The sequence below is a fragment of the Macaca mulatta genome, chromosome 2 (assembly GCF_049350105.2).
Source record: "Macaca mulatta isolate MMU2019108-1 chromosome 2, T2T-MMU8v2.0, whole genome shotgun sequence".
Taxonomy (NCBI): Eukaryota; Metazoa; Chordata; class Mammalia; order Primates; family Cercopithecidae; genus Macaca; species Macaca mulatta.
In genome coordinates this window covers 96,358,598-96,376,210 of record NC_133407.1, presented here as the reverse complement: position 1 = coordinate 96,376,210, position 17,613 = coordinate 96,358,598, and the positions used below count along the sequence as shown (strand labels likewise).

Below are 17,613 nucleotides of genomic sequence, written 5' to 3'. Positions count from 1 at the left end.
TGGTCCAGGCTGTGAGGGACATGTGTGGGACAGATAAAGAATTCACTCAAGCAGTCCTAAGAGGCACTTTATTGCATAGGATTTGGGGACTGTGGCTCTCTCCCCTTCCACTGTGCTGCAGGGAGCTCAGAGGATGGAGGGGAGGGTGTGTGGGGTGGGAGGAGCGGGAGAGAGCACAGGCAGGCACTTCTTGTGGGGGCAAGAGGGCTCTAGGGAGGGAGTAGGAAGCAGTGGGGGACAGGCTGGCACCAGCCTACACCTTCCCAGCACCAAGAGGCCAGTCCTGGGCGGCAGTGTCTAGTGTGTTGGGTGGGGCGCCAACCCAAGCAGCAGCGGGCAGCCTTCACACGTTTGCTGGGCTGTAGCACAGCAGGTGTAGCTGCAGGTTCTGGTCCCAGTGGCGCAGTAGCAGGAAGAGCCCCCGGGCTGCGGCCTTGAGGGCGGCCAGATCAAGGCCGTCAGGCAAGTGCTGGGCCCGCAGCCAGCAATCAGCCTTGGCTGCTGTCAGTTCCCACTCGCCAAAGGCAGCAGCGCATCGGTGCTCTAGCCAGGCGAGCGCCACGGCAGTGGCCCAGGTCCGGCCCCGCAGGTCGGTGCCGCCCAGCCCTTCCGCCCCCTCCGAGGCCTCGGTATCTGAGCCCCGCCCACTGTCCACCTGGCCCGGACCCTCGGAGCCCGAGCTGGGGGACGGGCTGCAGGAGGCTGTGGCACTGTCACCCTGACCAACACCAGGGCCTAGAAGTGCCCAGGGCAATGAGGCCGAGGTGGGGCTGAGGCTGGCACGGTGCACGGCAAAGGGCGAGGCGCGGCAGAGGCGCTCCTGCGAGATGCGCACAGCGGCACAGAAGGGCGCGTCCAGGCGGAAGGAGCCTGGTGCCTCCTGCAGCCGCACCTGAGGAGAGAGGAGGTGGGGGGAGAAGCGAGCTTAGACAGCGCCTGGCCCCGGCGGCGCCACCCTCCACCTCCCGAGTCCTCACCAGGGGCAGGTAGTCATGGTCGATGCCTTCACTGTTGTTGGCCTGGCCCAGGTCAGGTCTACAGAGTTTGTGACGGCGGCCCAGGCTAAGCCGAGAGGGAGAACGGGGAGGTGGGCAGCGAGGACCTTCCATGGGAGTGGCAGCGTCCCCCAAAGCACACTTGGAGTTGCCATTTCCGTCCGAGTCCCAGGCGCCTGCTGGAGAGCCTCCCTGAAGTCCTGCAGTGGGGATCATCAGTGCCAGCGGGTGGTCTCTAAGTCCAAGTGCCCCTACCCTTTCCCTACCTTTAGAGTAGACAACAGTAGGCAGAGGAGCTGCATCTAGACGGCTGTGAGCGGCAGGAGGGGTTCCTGGGGGCTCAGCTGGCTCTGCAGGGGCACAGGGGACAGGAGTCAGGTTTGTCCAGGAGAGTGGCCAGTGAGGTGAGAGCTGCACCTGAGAGGTCACCAGAAGAGGCCCCTACCTGAGCTGCACACCTGCAGGACCCCAGGCAGGACCTCCCTAGTGGTAGCATCCACAGCTACAGGGCAAGTGAAGCAGGAAGGGGCAGAGCTGACCTTACTTGTCTGAAGGGCTCGAAGCCAGCACCTCCGGGCATGGCCTGTGGAACCAAGGAGCGGTCTGTGGAACCCTTACCACCCACCCTCTACAGAGGGCTCATAGAAAAAATTGCAGTATTCTCCCCAGCTTCTCCCTCTATCGACTTTAACAGAGTAGATTGCCTTGCTAGGCCCAGAACCAGCTCAGACTCCCCGACTTTGACAAGAAGTGGTCAGGCTGAACCTTCAACCCGTAGCAGAACAAGGGCCCCCTGGCTGCCCAGAATTCAGCACTCTGGACACCACCCAGAGGAAGCACCTTTTCTTCCACCTATTTCTGCACTAACAGAACTTGGAAATATTCTCTCTTCGTGATCCAGTGTGGTAGCCACTAGTCACATAAGACTATTGAGTACTTCAGCTGTGGCTAGTGCAACTGAGGAAATGAACTCTAAGTATTTTCCTAAATGACAAAGATTTGTTTTAATGTGTGGGTGCTCTGAATCATTACAGGATCACATTGCCCTCTGAGCTGGCTGCTAGGAAGCTTGTCAGTCCTGGATCCGATCCTTGCAAGAGTGTATCACCTCACAGCATGCACCTTTAATATAATATAACCTCATTCTCAGTTTCCTTTTATTTTTACTTTTTCCCATTGCCCTGCTTAATTTTTTATCTTGTCTGTCATGAGCCTCAAATCCTTTGTGATGAAAGTGAGGTATGGAGAGTGACCAAACACACAGACCTCTACCTTTGCTGCTTTTAGCCCATGCCTTTGGGCCCTGACTGGACCCATGAGCCACTCACCCCGGTCTGCTGTGGTCTCGGCCCCTCCTCGGAGGGCCAGCTGCTCATTGTCCCGGACCACAGAGGCTGCTGTCAGCCGATGGAGTGCTTGGTCCCAAGCAGCTTCTCTTACAGGAGGTGAGGGAGGCTGTGAGCCATCTCCAGGTCCCCACAGTGTCTCCAGCCCAACACCCACCTCCCAGCACATAGGCTGCTCCCCACACAGGCCCCGGATCACCACATGGCAGCGTGGAGCCTGGGGAGGCACTGCCGGAGGGGCTGGCTCCCCACTGGGAGGCACAGCCGTGAATAAGAAGGGTGGTTCCATCAGCATGTCCCAGTCCATGGGGGCTGGGGAGAGCAGGCTTCCTGGGAAGGCAAGACAGGGGCATGAGCAGAGTGGTCCTCTGGGATTTACCTCCCCAAGGCCTCCTTGGTGTCAGGGAAACCAGCTCCCCATCCAACACTTACCTGAGTCATCCAGGCCTTGTCCCAATTGTTGGCCTGGCTCAGGACTTGGGCCATCTAGTATTGCACCCAAAGAGGGTTTCCGAGGTCGGCCGGGGACTTGGTTTGCCCGGCCTGGAGGTGAAGAGAGGCTTCGGCCAGCCAGAGCCGCTCTGTGCTGACGGCCCAGCACCTCAGTACTCAAGGCCCCCACCTGCAATGTGAGATATGGGGGCCACTGGTCAAGGAATGCAGAACCCCTGACCATCATACATGGGTGCACAGCTGGCCCATGCCCCTTGTCTGAAACCCTGGGTGGCCACTCACCACCTTGAGGAGAAAGGCCAAGTTCCTTATGGCCTATAATGACCTCTGGCCTTGGCCCCTTCCCAGTGTCATCCCACTCCACTTCCTATTTCCCACTTGTGGTTGTTGCTTGTCTCTGTTTTCGTTTATGTCTTCTCCCTCTCTGCATGACTACCTTGTGCTTATTCTTCCAGATATGGCTCTGACTTTCCTGAGTCCCTCAAGCGGAGTTAGTCACCCTGACTTTAAGCCCCCATAATACATGTCCTTGTGCTCATCACTGGTTGTTACATGGTATTATCATTGGGGATTTACCCACCTTTCTAGCTAGACTTAATAGTAAGCTCCACATAATGTCTGGCACACAGCAGGTGGTAAATAAATATTTGCTGGATACAAGGTGAATGAATGTGGGTTGGATCATACCTTGAATGGAGCCGGTGTGGGTGCAGGCAGGGGACAGGAGCGGGAGCCTGCAGGTTCTCCCCAGGCCAGACTGCGGCAACCTTGCTGAGAAGGGGGCTCCAGGGGAGCACTACCTTCGGGGGAGCCAGGGCCCTGGGAGCCTGGGGACTCACTGCTGCCTGTGGAGCCTGGGCCTGGCTCGGGGCTGGCAGAGCAGTGGGTGAGCACATACTGCTCCCGAATGTACGAGGACTGGAAGATGCGGCGCCATATGGCTGTGTCAGAGGAGGGGTTGGGTCCAGGATCCGTGACTGGGTCTGTCAGAGCATCAGTACCTGCTGGGAGGCAGTAGAATGGACCCCAGCCCTGACCCCTCCCAGTACCCACTCCAACATAGCCACACACATACACCTGGGCACTCACTCCGCTCCAAGTCCCCGGCAGCCCATGGGCTGGACAGTTCTGCTGACACGGTGCCTGTTCCCAGTGGCTCCGAGGTGCCAGTGGGCTCAGTGCCAGGGCTGGCAGCAGATGGGGCCTCTTCTGGGGATGGAAACACGGACCCACCCAAGCTCTGCCAGCCAGGCCCTTGGCCCTAGAGAGAGTATTATTGGGAAAAAATTAGCTGCAGTTATATGCTACCTCCTTCCAAACAGGATTTTTAGATGGCTTATAGCAAGAGGCAACAAAGCTAATAAACCAGAAACAAAAGACCAATACTAAAGAAGGAGGAAGCAAACATGTTCACCGTAAGGCTTAATAGAGCTGCTGGGAAGCTGAGCTTTAAGTTTGGCCCTGAGCTCCCTGGCAGCCAGGCAAAAAAAAAAAAAAAAAAGTCTATTATACAGCTCTCATGATCAAAAAGGAGGAAGTATGCATAGTTCTTCTAAAGAGATAAGGCTTTTCATTAAAAAATAACTACCATGTCTCCAGCTCCTACTGTGTCAAGTGTCCTGCCAAGACTACTCACTTTATGACCCCTGATGACAGCCACCTGTGAACAATATCATTTCCATATGAGGAAATGGGTCAGTGAGGTGAAGTGACTTGCTCAAATCAAATGGCTGGCAAGTGACAGAGCTGGGATTAGAGATTGCGCCTAGGTTATGCTCATCCATAACTGCGTGTCCCAGAAAATACATTGGCTGGTGCTTTCTGTAGGGAACTATGTGAAGCCTTGAGCAAGCCTTGACAGAAACCTCATAGCAAATGCGGGTGCTGTTTTCTGTGGCTGTGTGCTTTAATGACCTTGGGTAAAAAATCAGGGGCAACACTTTGCAGGACAACTCAGTGGAAGACCCCATGAAGGCGGCAGGGTTTGGTCATCTTGGGGGACCCAGTGTGATCTCTGTGGAGCCCTAGGGGATAGTAGAGGAGCTTGGTAGAGAGAGGCACAGAGAATGGAAAAAGGGTTTGGAAGAGATGCGGGGACTTCAGCCATCCCAGGCCCCCCTACCACACCCTAGCCCCCCTACCATACCCTAGCCCAGGCCTACCCCTGGTGGGCGGGGCCGGAAGCCATCCACCCTGAAGAGTGAGCAGTAACCGAGGAGCTGGTCCCCAGGGTAGAGTGCTGGGATCTCCCGGGGGGTCAGCAGTGCCTCCACGGTGTCGGGCACAAACCAGTCCACAGAGATATCACTCAGGGCAGGCTCCAGTGCCTTCCGCAGAGCCTGCACCAGCTGCGGGGTGGCCAGAGGGAGGACATGGGAGGGAAAGAGGTGTCATACAGCCAGACACAGGAGGAAGGCTGCCCTTCCCTTGATGCCATCTGCCCAGCCCCTGAGCTGATGGGGCACAGGTTCAGGCTGGGGTCAGGAGAAGGAATGAGGGTAGGAGCAAGCAGGGGGCCTGAGTGCTCAGTTCTCAGGATTTGGTCTGTCTCCTGGCCTGAGCTTTGCCACATGGATGGGGCAGGACTGTGAAGATGAGGCTCAGTTCCAGGACTAAATGAGATTCAGAGGGTGGTCAGAGACAGTGTCCCGACACCTTTGGCCTTCACAGCACCGACAGCTCTTCCCTGGTGCAGTGGGGAGAAGGCCTGGTGAGGGCGCCAGGAGCCCCCATGGCCTGCCTGAGTTCTGTTTCAGACTTGATGTGTAACTTGGAAGAAAAACTTTCAGGTGTAGGGAACAGGGCCCAGGCTCAAGCTCACCATGGGCTGCAGCCTCTGCCCAGGCCTCAGGAAGTAGGCCTGGCCCCTGCTGAGGGCAGATAAACCCTGGAGCAGCTGGTGGCAGGTGGGCCCCAGCCCAAAGGAGAAGCATCTGATGAGGGAAAGGAAGCAGCTGTGATCTTCAGGAGCCCCTTGTGGGGGCTCAATCTTAGGCATCTGGCTCTGCCCATCCCATACCTGGCTGTCCCCCTGTGCCACCTCATGAGCTCCAGGGTTCGGTGGGTAGTGGCAGCCATGGGTGAGGCAGCAGTGAGCAGGAACAGCTGCCGAGGGTAGGCCCTGTGCTGGGGCTGCCCCATGGCCCAGTCCAGAGCAGCCAGCACGTCTGGAGGCCCGCTTGGAATCTTCAGGGTCTCAATGCTCTCACAGATCAGCTGCACAGCGTCCTGGAGAGAGAAGGCACAGGCTGGGACGCACTGGGATGAAACCTCTATGTAAGACCCCCAGAATCCCTGGACCACACTCACATCACTGCAAGGCCGGCTCTCTGGGAAGAGTGGCTGCACCAACGTCCCAAACACGGCCAGGTTGATAAGCGTCTGAGGCGGGAGGGACTTCACAGCCAAAACAATGGCATCCTGTGGACAGCCAGGGAGGGCGGCATGAGGCCGGCCCCATGGGCCCTGATAGAGAGCAAGGGAAGCCAGATCGCTGCCTTATCCAGGCTGTGATTCAAATGAGAGGCTGTGGTAACCTGGGAGAGGTCCTGGATGTTAGGGAAAGCCTCTGTGCCAGTGAGTCCCCGAGTGTGTGTGAGAGACTGTGTGTGGGACTCTGGAGGTATACATGAAACTTGAGTCTCCCCGTGATTGGAGTGACTCCCTGTGACTGAGTGCGAGTCTATGTATGAGAGGCTCTTGGAATCCTGGAGAGACATGTGTGTGCGTGAATATGAGCAAGAGAGCGTGACAGTGTCTGTTTGGCGGTTGCAGCAAGGCTGCTCTCTACAGGAATCCCCTGAGGAGTTGCCATCTGCTTCCTCTTTGGAAGATGGTGTTTGAAGCAACAAGGTAACTCCTGGCTTCAAGAGGCTGCCCCCAGCCCACCACAGACCTACTGCCCCACCCCACCCCCAGGCCTGCCCACACCACACCCGCACGGGCCTTGTGTGCCGTGCTGCTGCCATCCAACAGGAAGAGTAGCTCCCGAGTAGCTGTCCCCAGGTGTCCGGGCTTGGAGCTCAGGTCCGGGCAGAAGCTCAGCACCAGCACAGGGTTCAGCAGGATGTCCTTGTGGAAGCGTCGCTGCAGGAACCACACCTGAGCAGGGGAGTCCCAAATCAGCCTGGGCAAGGCTTAGTGCTACTTTGTTGAGGCTGGGCAGTGGGACTGGTTCTGGGGCCTTTTTCTGTCTGATCCACCCAGAGGGGACATCTTTTTGTAGTAATTAGAATAAAGGCAGGGGCAAAGGCTGGTGGCTGTCCTCTGTTTATATCAGACCTAGCCTCCATCCTCTGAGACACACCCCAGAAAGATTCACATCGGCCCTCCAGTGACAGTACTCATCTGCCCTCTGTGATGGGGGGTGGCAGCTGTGTGGAGATCTTGCTGAGAAAGAGACCTCCCCGTGCCCATCCCAATGTGAGCCTGCTTGCCTGCTCCTTGTGCACAAATGCAGCCAAGGCCGGGGGCCAGGCCAGGCTCCTATGGCAGTACCTGCCGGTCCCCATCACTGTCCCTTCGCTGTAGCCTCTGGAAATCTCGGCGGGCCCTTACCCGGGCCTCATATTCTGCTGAGCTCAGGCTGCCGCCCTCCAGCATCAGGTGTGGCTGATGGGGCTCTGAGAGGAGAGGACACAATTCTGTCAAGGAAGTCCCTGCCTCTGGACCCCAAGTGCCCAGTTTCACTGTCTGGGAGGAGCCTGCAGGTCCAGCCTTCCTACACCACAGGCTCCGCCCTCACAGATGACTCAGTCCATCTGGCTGGGGCCCAGAAACCTGTACTTGAGAAATGCTTCCCCCATTCATACAGAAGCAAGTCAGGGGTGACCCACGGTGTGTCCCAGTCTCTCACCACTGGGGTGTAGCAGGATCTCCAAGGCCCGGTCACAGTGGTGGCCCTCTGCCAGTGTGACACAGATGGTGGCTGCAGAGCTGGCATGAGGGGGGGCATCTGCCCGCAGGGCATGAGAGGGGCTCTCCAGGCCTAAGGGACACAGAGCCAGGAAGGGGAGATGCAGCCATCACACCTTCCCAAGGACAGCAACTGTTGGCAGGGGTCATGGCTGATTCAGTCAGCTCTCAGAGTCTGATCTATAGGGGTCAGATGGACGAGGGAGGATGTGCCTGCTTTCATGGGCAGGGAAGTAGATTCCAGCTGGGTTTCTGGCTGGTTGAAGAGTCATGCATCAGCCAGGTGCTGATTTAGCATCCACCCCCCACCTTCTGCATAAGGAAAAGCTACTTCCTCACGGGTACTGGTCCCATTGTAGTATCTCTCTTCCCACTGGTGGGTGAGATGAGATATAAATAAATTACCTTGATAAAATTAGGGGTGTGTGTGTTAGGTAGAGGTGACCAGGGGATGCTCCCACTGCTAACCCAGATGTTCTTGAGGCTTGGGTCCCTGTCTTTTTGTCCTGTGTCCCTCCTATCCCTGAGCCTTATTTCCTTTCCAGTCACTACACTGGGAGGAGTGGGCATCTGAAAAGAGGGCAGGCCAGCCAGATGCACCCACCTGCAAGCAGGCATGGCCCAGTCACCAGCATCTCGAAGGAGAAGGTATATGGGGCAGGGCATCGGGCAGGGCCTGAGAACACGTCCTGAGGGGCAGCTGGCTCCTCCCACGCCAGCCCTTCCTCCTGAGGGCTGCCCACCCCGAAGCAGCTGGTGGGGCTGGAAGGGAGCACGAGGAGGGTCACTGGGCCACCGTGAAGGCCCCTAACCCCTCCGGCTGACTGGCCCCAGCCCTTCCTCACCCTTCCCATCCCCTGGGGTACCCTACCAATGCCCCCTCACCCGCACTAGACCCAGAGAAGCCGAGGGAGGGACGAAGAGAATCACCATAGGCCCAACCTGTCGTCACAGAGCCCCGGAGGCCTGGGGGGCCCCAGCGGGCCTGGCGGGGCCAGTGGGGTGAGCACAGTGGGCAGGGCCACATGCAGCACCCCGTCAGGCCTTGAGGGCAGCTCCCGGCTGCTGTGCAGGGTCACTGTCATGGTGCCAGCCGCGGCGATAAGGCCTGTGGGCAGCACCAACGTGGACCGGGCCTGGGCCAGATCCAAGACAAGATGACCTATGATGGGTGAGAAATGGGGTCAGAGCACGCTGGGAGCAGAGAAGAGGGAGGAAGCTAGAGGTGGGAGCAGGCATCGGGTCAGGGAGCCTGGGCAAAGGGGACTTTGCGTGTTGGCACTAGGCTAATGCATTGGTGACACAGGATGGAGGCATGAGATGAATGATAGCAGGAGAGGCAGACTAACTGTGGAAAGATCTGGCTGTCATCAGGCAAGAGCTCAGTGACATCCTTGCTAATGGAAGGCTGAAGAGAAGGGGCCATGTCCACTCTCAAGGCCCTGGGAATACCCACACCCTCTGCCCCTCTCCCCCTGCCTGCCTCTTTCCATTCAGCCCTTGGCCACCATCCCTTGTGGATAGACATCTCCCTGTAGCCTGGGACCCCACTCTGCTCATAAATCTCCTGCTCATGAACCATCAGGAGCTCCCCCATTGCCCACTAAGGTGGCTCCAGAATTATCTACTCCTCCCAGGCAGGAGGAACAAAGAAACAGGAAGCAGGCTAGAGGACATAAAGCTCCATTTGCACACTGCACACACTGTTTTATTTAACTCCTAGGTTTCTTTGGGGACTCGTGGGGCTGCTAAAGGAATAATGACCAGCCATGTACAGTGGCAGCTGTGTACACCACCGACGTGGTCTGGCCCCAGCCCACCTTCACAGCCCTACTGTACCTCACTTCCTCACAATGACCAATTGTTCATCCTTTCAGTAAATACTTGCTGAATAACTGAAGGGAAGAAAAAGATGGAAAGAGAGAAAGAAAGGGGCTTCCATTCCAGCCAATTGACATAGTGGAGAGAGCACAGCATCAGGTTTTAAATATCAGCTCTGTGACCTCTAATTGAGTCCTTTGGCAACTGTCTTGTTCTGAGGAGCCTGTTTCCTCATCCATAAAGTGGGGATCGTAATAACTCTGTGATTGTGGGGAGGAACAAATGAGGTATGCAAAGCACCCAACATGTAAGTCAGTGACCCCAGCTATGACTTTCAACCCCCATAACAGGAGGGAGGGGGATTATCGCCCTTCCATCCCTCATAACAGGAAGAAGCCAGCATTACCCACTACTCAGGATTCAAATGAGGTGATACTAGCAATTGTAAACTGTAAATCACTGTAAACATGAGGCATTTTATTGTCATTACCCACTATAACCTACTTATAAGCATTTGCTTATACTGTTGCCCCTACCTTCCACCTAACTGAGTCCTACCCTTTCTTGCAGACAAATGCTGGCTCTCCCTCTTTCTGGAACATTCCTGGGGCCTCACCCCAGAGCTCACTCTAGCCTCTAACCATGAGCTTCCCAACCTGCTGGGCTTATGCCAGCTCTCAACACCACCAGATTCTGTTCCTCTTCTTACCTGGATTGTAAATCCCATGGGCAGGAATCAAAGGCATGTATGAATGAATCAATGAAAGAACCAGGTGCAAACACAGCGCACAGCACAGGGCTGGGCTTCTGTCCCTTCCCCAGGCACTCGCTGGGTCTCATAGTGCCAGGTTCTGTGTGAGGTGCTGGGATTTGGAGATGCTCCAGCGGGGAGACAGACAGGCAGATCTGTGACAATGACTCCCCCTGTAAGTGCCATAATGGAGGGGGCACAAAAGGCTGGGGAGCCAGGAAACAGTGCAGCTAATTATTTGTGGGGGAGTCAGGGAGAGTTTCCCAAGGAGTGACGTTTAGTGGATTTTAAAGGACAAGTAGGAATTTGCTCAATAGAAGATAGGAAGACAGAGCACAGAGGTAGGAAGGGACCTGTCAGTCAGTGTGGCCAGTGGCGGTGGTACCTGGTGTGTGGGATCGCGGGGAGAGGGATGGAATGGGGTGAGACTGAGGGCCTTGGCTGCTAGGCACAGGAGTCTACACTTGATCCACTGGCCCACGCGGGACCTGGCTGAGGTGTGCAGCCTAAAAAAGTAAGGGGGCGGAGGGGACCAGCTGGGGAGAAGGCTCCCTTTGCAGCCCCCTAGAGAGACCCGTCTCCTGGGCTGTAAGGGCTGCTGGCGCCCCCGCAAGCCCTGTGCTGCCTGCTGTGTATGTCTCCCTGGCTGTGAACCTCAGGGTCATGTTCTCCCAGCACCTGGCACAGGTCAGGTGCCCAGCCCACGACTGTTGAATACGAGGATGAGCCAATGAATGCACAAGGCAGAGCCTGGAGGAAGGCGGGGGACGGGCGTAGGCCGAGCGGGTGCGGGAGCCTGAGCTGCGCCGGGCCTTCAGGATCGCAGGTGCGGGAGCGTCGGACTCACCCTGCGCGCAGCGGCGGGGCGTCGGGGTCCCTAACCCGGGGCCCAGAGCGCGGCAGCAGGCGGCCTGCGAGCGGCGCCGGCTCTGCAGCTGGAAGGAGACGCGCCGTCCGGCGGCCTCGGCCTCGAAGCCGGACACCACCTCGGCCTCGGCCAGAGGGTACACGAACACGCCTGTGGAGGGCGGCGGGAGGTGGCGTCGGACCCCGCCCGGTTCACCCCCCGCCCCGCCCGCGCCCCACCCGGGCCTCACCGTCCACCGGGTGCGGCTGCGGGTTGCGGTAGGTGAGCCGGGCCCGCACGCTGAGGCAGGGGCCGTTGGCGCAGGCCCGGACCCAGGAGTCCGTGAGCGGCAGCGGCGTCCAGCTGGAGGGGCAGTACAGGCCGGGCATGGCGCCGGGAGGCCGGCCCTACGCGAACCGGCCCGGGGAGCTGGGCGCAAGGTGACGGGGCGCCCACCCCGCGCCGAGGCCAGCGCGAGAGTCTCACTCCAACGCCCGGACGGGGCCTGTCGGGGCGCGAGGCCGAGCGGGGGCTCCTGCGGGCGACAGGTGGCGGGGGAGATAAGGGGGCGGAGGGCGTGGAGGCGAGGGGGGCATCCTCACGCGTTACCTGGTCAGCCGGGCCGCGGAGGGTTAATGATTAACGCGCGCTCGGGCGCCCAGCAGTCCCGCCGAGGCTCCCCCGGGGGTGGGGGCGGTCACAGCTGTTCCACCGCCCGCTCCCAACCTCGCTGCCACCCCCGTACCTGCCGGCCCCCCGGGGCTCCCCGCGGCCGCCAGCTGTCGGAAGCGGCGCGGGTGGAGATGGAAGATGCTCCGGGAGGGCGGAGGTTTAAAGGGTCCGAATTCCACCCCCCCGAGGCCTCTGGCCCGGCGAGGGACGGCGGGGGCAGGGTGGAGGGGGCGCCGAAAGGGCCTCGGTCTTTCTCTCCCTGGTGCCTCATCCGACCGGGGTGCTGGCTGGAGTGGAGGGGTTAAGGGTGGGAAGAACGAGCTGGGAAAGCGAAAAGAGGGGTTCTTCGGGAGGCAAGCCCGGGAGAGGTGTCGGGCCAGGGGAGAGTCCATGGGAGCCGCCAGGGCATCGTTTCCCACCCCGGCAGAGCTAATGTGGGAGGAGGGGGCACCTGCAGTCGCCGCGGCCCGCGCTGGGGATGCCGCGGGCTGGCTCTGGGGATCGCCCCCCTCCCAGTGGCAGCCTCAGCCTCACCGTCGCGTCCTCCGCGATTTCTAGGCGCCCACGGGATCCGTGTGGTTAGTGCCGCCTCTGCGTCCCGGGTGGCCCTGGGTCCCGGCACCTGCCGGCCGCCAGCTAGCGACTCTGGCTGCAGCGGCTCTGAGTCCCCGCAGGGGCGCGGGCCCTGCCGGCGGTGGTCCCGCCCCGGTTCTGAGAGGCCGCCCCTCCAGCCTGCCGTAGCCCCGCCTGCTGCTGCTGCGGCGGGGCTGGCGCTCCCCCCTCCCTCGGGCGAGGTACCGCCTCCGCGCCAGCCGCGGCAGCCCGAGCCAGACTGGGCACCGCAGTGCAGGGACCGCGTTCCCGCCGCCGCACGGATCCCCGTCACTGCGGGACCGAGGCCTCAGAGACCCCACCCTTTCCATTCTTCAGGAATAAGGCGTCCTGCAAGTGCCACCCGCACTGCCGCGACCCCAGCTATCCAATGGGACGGCATCCCATTCCCCAGCCCACCCCACCCCCTGCCCTGGGTGGCTTCCCATCGCTGCAGAGACCCTCCCTCCTGACTGCAGCGAACCTCAGCCCCCCATCACCGTCACCGCAGGACTCTTCCCGCAAGAAGCCAGCCCCTTTCCTTTGCAAAGTGCTCTTCATCACCGCAGAAAACCTCCCCCATCCCTGCAGGTACTTTTAGTTCATGCAGCCACTTCAGTGACCACTCACTCCAAGCAGGGATTCTTCATCACTGCAGCGACCTCCTCCCACCCCCAAACAACCGGCCTTGGCATCGCTGCAGTGCCAACTACCCACTTCTGCTGGGGTGGGAGGGTGTGCACGATAGCTCCGTCAGCCTGTAACCCCTTGGTCTCTTCAGTTGTGCGGGTCTTGGGAGTGAAGCCTTCCAGCCTGAAGAGCCTTCTCATGGCTGCAGACTGCCCCTTCATAGCAGTGACCCCCACCCATCACCGCAGCGCCTGAAGAGAAAACATCTCTGCTTGTCAGAAGGGCCCCTTGTTATTGGCAGACTTTGCATGTGCTTGACAGTGTTATACTGTCAAAAACTAGGAAGGTCCGGTAAACCTCTCCCAGGACCCCCGAGGGAGAGTCTGAGAGCCCTGGGGAAAGGAGGGGAGATGACCATGTTTGGGGTCATCCATGTAAGCTTTTTGACAGAGGCCACACTGAGATTCTGCAGAGAGAGCTTGAGGAGAGCTGGGGGTGGACAGCCAGTAGGAAGTGGACTTTCAAGTGGGGCCCATGGTTCTCACTCTTCCGCATTAACTCTATCCTTCTGATTTCAACCACTATCACCAATGATCATCCCCTGGGGGGCTCCCTGCCTCCTTGAGCATCTGAGCCCTCAACCCCAACCATCTCCTTTTGCTCACCCCACTTAGCATGGTGGAGAGAACTCGACCTTTTCCCAGGGAATTTCATGGGTGGAAGGTGCACAGGAACGATATAGGGAGCACAGACACAGTCATATGGACCCAACACACAGGGAGCTCCAGCTGGGTCCTAGCCCTCTTTCCATACTGCCTGGGCCATGGTTCCATTCACCTCTCTCCCCCTTTCTCTACTGAGTGTGTTCTCAGCTTCATCCTGAACGAGGGTCCCTCTTTCAGGCCTAGGGAGAAACAGTGGATGGGCTGATGGTCCCTCCAGGTGATCCAGGGCCTCAGGTAGGACCAGCCCTGGTCCTGAGGGTCTCACAAAGGTCCACGCAGTGGTCACCTTTCCACAAGCACCTTGTGCTCTGCCCCTTCTACAAATGAACCAAGAGCTACATGTAGCCCTTGGACAAACATGAGTTTGCAGACAGCAGTCATTAGGGAGGTCTCCAACACATGGAAATGGAAAAAGAGGTCCTTCTGTTCGGTCCTGAGGAGAGCTTGGATGTAAGACAGCCTCCCAGGAAGATAGCATCCCTATCAGAGACCAGACACACACATTGGCAGAAGCCAAACTTTGCTGGAAAGCTGGACCAGCCCTGAGATCTTGCTAGGAAGGCCGCCTTAGCTGAGGCAAATGGAGGGAGAGACAGATGAATGGCTCCACAGAAAGCGCAGGGTACTCTGCAGGCTGAGGGGCAGGGGGTGGGGAGTCAGTGCTGGCTGCCTGGAACCTGGGGTGGGGTAGTAAGAAGGGTCTCTGGTGTGTGATGTTCCCCTTCCCGAGTCCAAGTGATCTCATTGTTCAGTTCCCACCTATGAGTGAGAACATGCGGTGTTTGGTTTTCTGTTCTTGTGATAGTTTGCTAAGAATGATGGTTTCCAGCTGCATCCATGTCCCTACAAAGGACACAAACTCATCCTTTTTTATGGCTGCATAGTATTCCATGGTGTATATGTGCCACATTTTCTTAATCCAGTCTGTCACTGATGGGACATTTGGGTTGATTCCAAGTCTTTGCTATCGTGAATAGTGCCGCAATAAACATACGTGTGCATGACGAGTTGATGGGTGCTGACGAGTTGGTGGGTGCAGCACACCAACATGGCACAAGTATACATATGTAACAAACCTGCATATTATGCATATGTACCCTAGAACTTAAAGTATAATAATAATAATAATAATAAAGAAGGGTCTCTGAGGTCCAGCTGGAAGGCCCTCTGGTGGTGAGGCAGCAGCATGGCAGCCAAGGGCAGAAGGTGACGGCACAGGACAGCGCAGGAACCATGTTCCAAGAGGAGATCCGAGGCCAGCCTGAGGGATAGCATGGAGTGGGCTACGTGGTAGTCATAGGAGTATAGATGGGCTGGGCGCGGTGGCTCAAGCCTGTAATCCCAGCACTTTGGGAGGCCGAGGCGGGCGGATCACAAGGTCAGGAGATCGAGACCACAGTGAAACCCCGTCTCTACTAAAAATACAAAAAATTAGCCGGGCGCGGTGGCGGGCGCCTGTAGTCCCAGCTACTCAGGAGGCTGAGGCAGGAGAATGGCGGGAACCCGGGAGGCGGAGCTTGCAGTGAGCCGAGATCGCGCCACTGCACTCCAGCCTGGGCAACAGCGTGAAACTCCGTCTCAAAAAAAAAAAAAAAAAAAAAAAAAAGGGCCGGGCGCGGTGGCTCAAGCCTGTAATCCCAGCACTTTGGGAGGCCGAGGCGGGCGGATCACAAGGTCAGGAGATCGACACCACAGTGAAACCCCGTCTCTACTAAAAATACAAAAAATTAGCCGGGCGCGGTGGCGGGCGCCTGTAGTCCCAGCTACTCAGGAGGCTGAGGCAGGAGAATGGCGGGAACCCGGGAGGCGGAGCTTGCAGTGAGCCGAGATCGCGCCACTGCACTCCAGCCTGGGCAACAGCGTGAGACTCCGTCTCAAAAAAAAAAAAAAAAAAAAAAAAAAAAAAAGGAGTATAGATGATATAGATATATAGATATATTTTTTGAGACAGAGTTTCGCCCTGTTGTCCAGGCTGGAGTGCAGTGGAGCAATCTCGGCTCACTGCATGCAACCTTTGCCTCCCAGGTTCAAGTGATTCTCCTGCCTCAGCCTCCTGAGAAGCTGGGATTACAGGTGAGCACCACCATGCCCGGCTAATTTTTTGGATTTTTAGTAGAGACAGGGTTTCACTAAGTTGTCCAGGCTGGTTTTGAACTCCTGAGCTCAGGCAATCTGCCTGCCTCAGCCTCCCGCAGTGCTAGGATTACAGGCGTGAGCCACCTTCCCCAGCCCATAGGAGGATATTGAGCTGAAAAGATTTAGCCTGTGCCTAGAAGAGTCTCACACTTCAGTGAAAAGGGCAGAGAAATATGCAGTTACAGTAGCTTGAGATAAGTGCTGCATTACAAGAGTGATGGATGTTATAAAAGCTTTTAACTGGTTGGCGGTGACTCACACCTGTAATCTCAGCACTTCGGGAGCCTAAGGCAGGAGAATCCCTTGAGACCAGGAGTTCAAGACCAGCCCAGGCAACATAGTGAGATCCCCATCTCTAATAAATAAATAAATTAATTAATTAATTTAAAAATTAGCCAGATGTGGTGGTGTGTGCCTGTAGTCTTAGCTACTTGGGAGGCTGGGACAAGAGGATCCCTTGAGTTCAGGAGTTCAAGATTACAATGACCTATATGATTGTACTTCATTGCACTCCAGCCTGGGCAACAAAATCAGACTCTGTCACTAAAAAAATTAATTAAGGCTTGGAATAGTGGCTCATGCCTATAATCCCAACACCTTGGGAGGCTGAGGCAGGAGGATCACTTGAGCCCAGGAGTTCAAGACCAGCCTGGGAAACATGGTAAAATCCCATCTCTACAAAAAATTTAAAAATTAGCTGGGTGTGGTGGCACATGCCTTGGGAGGCTGAGGTGGGAGGACTGATTGAGCCCAGGAGGTTGAGGCTGCAGTGAGCTGTGACTCAGCCACCGCACTCCAGCCTGAATGACACAGCAAGACCCTGTCTGAAAGAAAAAAAAAAAAAAAGTGTTTAAAATTTTTTTTTTTTTTTTTTTTTTTTGAGATGGGGTCTTGCCCTGTCACCCAGGCTGGAGTGCAGTGGTGCAATCTCAGCTCACTGCAACCTCCGCTGCCTCCCGGGTTCATGCCATTCTCCTGCTTCAGCCTCCCGAATAGCTGGGACTACAGGCGCCCACCACCACGCCCGGCTAATTTTTTTTTTTTTTTGTATTTTTAGTAGATACGGGGTTTCACCATGCTAGCCAGTATGGTCTCAATCTCCTGACCTCGTGATCTGCCCACCTCGGCCTCCTAAAGTGCTGGGATTACAGGCGTGAGCCACCATGCCTGGTCTAAAATTTTTTAACATTTCTTCTTATTATTATTTTTGAGACAGAGTCTCGCTCTTGTTGCCCAGGCTGGAGTGTGATCTCGGCTCACTGCAACCTCCACCTCCCAGGTTTAAGCTATTCTCCCGCCTCAGCCTCCCAAGTAGCTGGGATTACAGGTGCCTGCCACCACGCCTGGCTAATTTTGTATTTTTAGTAGATACGGGGTTTCACCATGTTGGTCAGGCTAGTCTTGAACTCCTGACCTCAGGTGGTCTGCCCACCTCAGCCTGCCAAATTGGGATTGCAAGCGTGAGCCACCGTGCCTGGCTTTTTAATTTTTAAATTGACAAATATTGTATATATTTATAATGTATTGTGGCCACCAGGGTCCCTATCCAGGCATCTGCTCACCTCAGCCACCACCATGCTGGCCTACAGAGTGCTGCTTTTCCTCTGATCTGGCCCAAGAGGGAAGATTCAAACTTGGCCCCCAGGATACCACTGCCAGACTGGGGATAGAACATATCAATAAATCTTAACTGGCCTGGTGTGGTGGCTCATGCCTGTAATCCTAGCACTTT

At 57.0% G+C, this 17,613-nt stretch overlaps 1 protein-coding gene and 1 non-coding gene across 44 annotated transcripts; both read right to left on the bottom strand.

Annotated features, from left to right (window-relative positions):
* Window positions 1-54: 54 nt before the first annotated feature.
* Window positions 55-12,461, bottom strand: VWA5B2 (von Willebrand factor A domain containing 5B2). Of its 43 annotated transcripts, none has more exons than XM_077991801.1 (21): window positions 12,334-12,461; window positions 11,873-12,120; window positions 11,378-11,662; window positions 11,128-11,298; window positions 8,639-8,870; window positions 8,313-8,470; window positions 7,650-7,781; window positions 7,292-7,416; window positions 6,740-6,895; window positions 6,104-6,214; window positions 5,814-6,022; window positions 5,616-5,727; window positions 4,957-5,142; window positions 3,884-4,055; window positions 3,482-3,798; window positions 2,774-2,963; window positions 2,324-2,671; window positions 1,441-1,578; window positions 1,262-1,345; window positions 978-1,195; window positions 55-892 (listed from the first exon to the last, which is right to left on the bottom strand). In XM_077991801.1, exons 3-21 carry the CDS (start codon window positions 11,514-11,516, stop codon window positions 344-346), a joined length of 3,747 nt encoding a protein of 1,248 aa, XP_077847927.1. In that variant the 5' UTR covers window positions 11,517-11,662; window positions 11,873-12,120; window positions 12,334-12,461; the 3' UTR covers window positions 55-343. The 43 variants fall into 43 exon arrangements, with proteins under 43 accessions (XP_077847927.1, XP_077847929.1, XP_077847934.1 ...); XM_077991803.1 differs by having other exon boundaries at window positions 3,482-3,795; XM_077991808.1 differs by having other exon boundaries at window positions 2,324-2,667; window positions 2,770-2,963; window positions 8,651-8,870.
* MIR1224 (microRNA mir-1224) lies at window positions 893-977 on the bottom strand. Its single transcript, NR_032301.1, has one exon. It is a non-coding gene; the product is annotated as a microRNA mir-1224 (primary transcript).
* Window positions 12,462-17,613: the final 5,152 nt, after the last annotated feature.

Coding starts and splice junctions, on each gene's coding strand:
- VWA5B2 (XM_077991799.1), bottom strand. CDS start 11,516: ATGCCCGGCCTGTACTGCCCCTCCAGCTGGACGCCGCTGCCGCTCACG. Junction 11,299..11,377: donor GCAGCCGCACCCGGTGGACG/GTGAGGCCCGGG, acceptor CGCCCTCCACAG/GCGTGTTCGTGTACCCTCTG. Junction 7,782..8,312: donor TGGGCCATGCCTGCTTGCAG/GTGGGTGCATCT, acceptor TGTGTCCCTTAG/GCCTGGAGAGCCCCTCTCAT.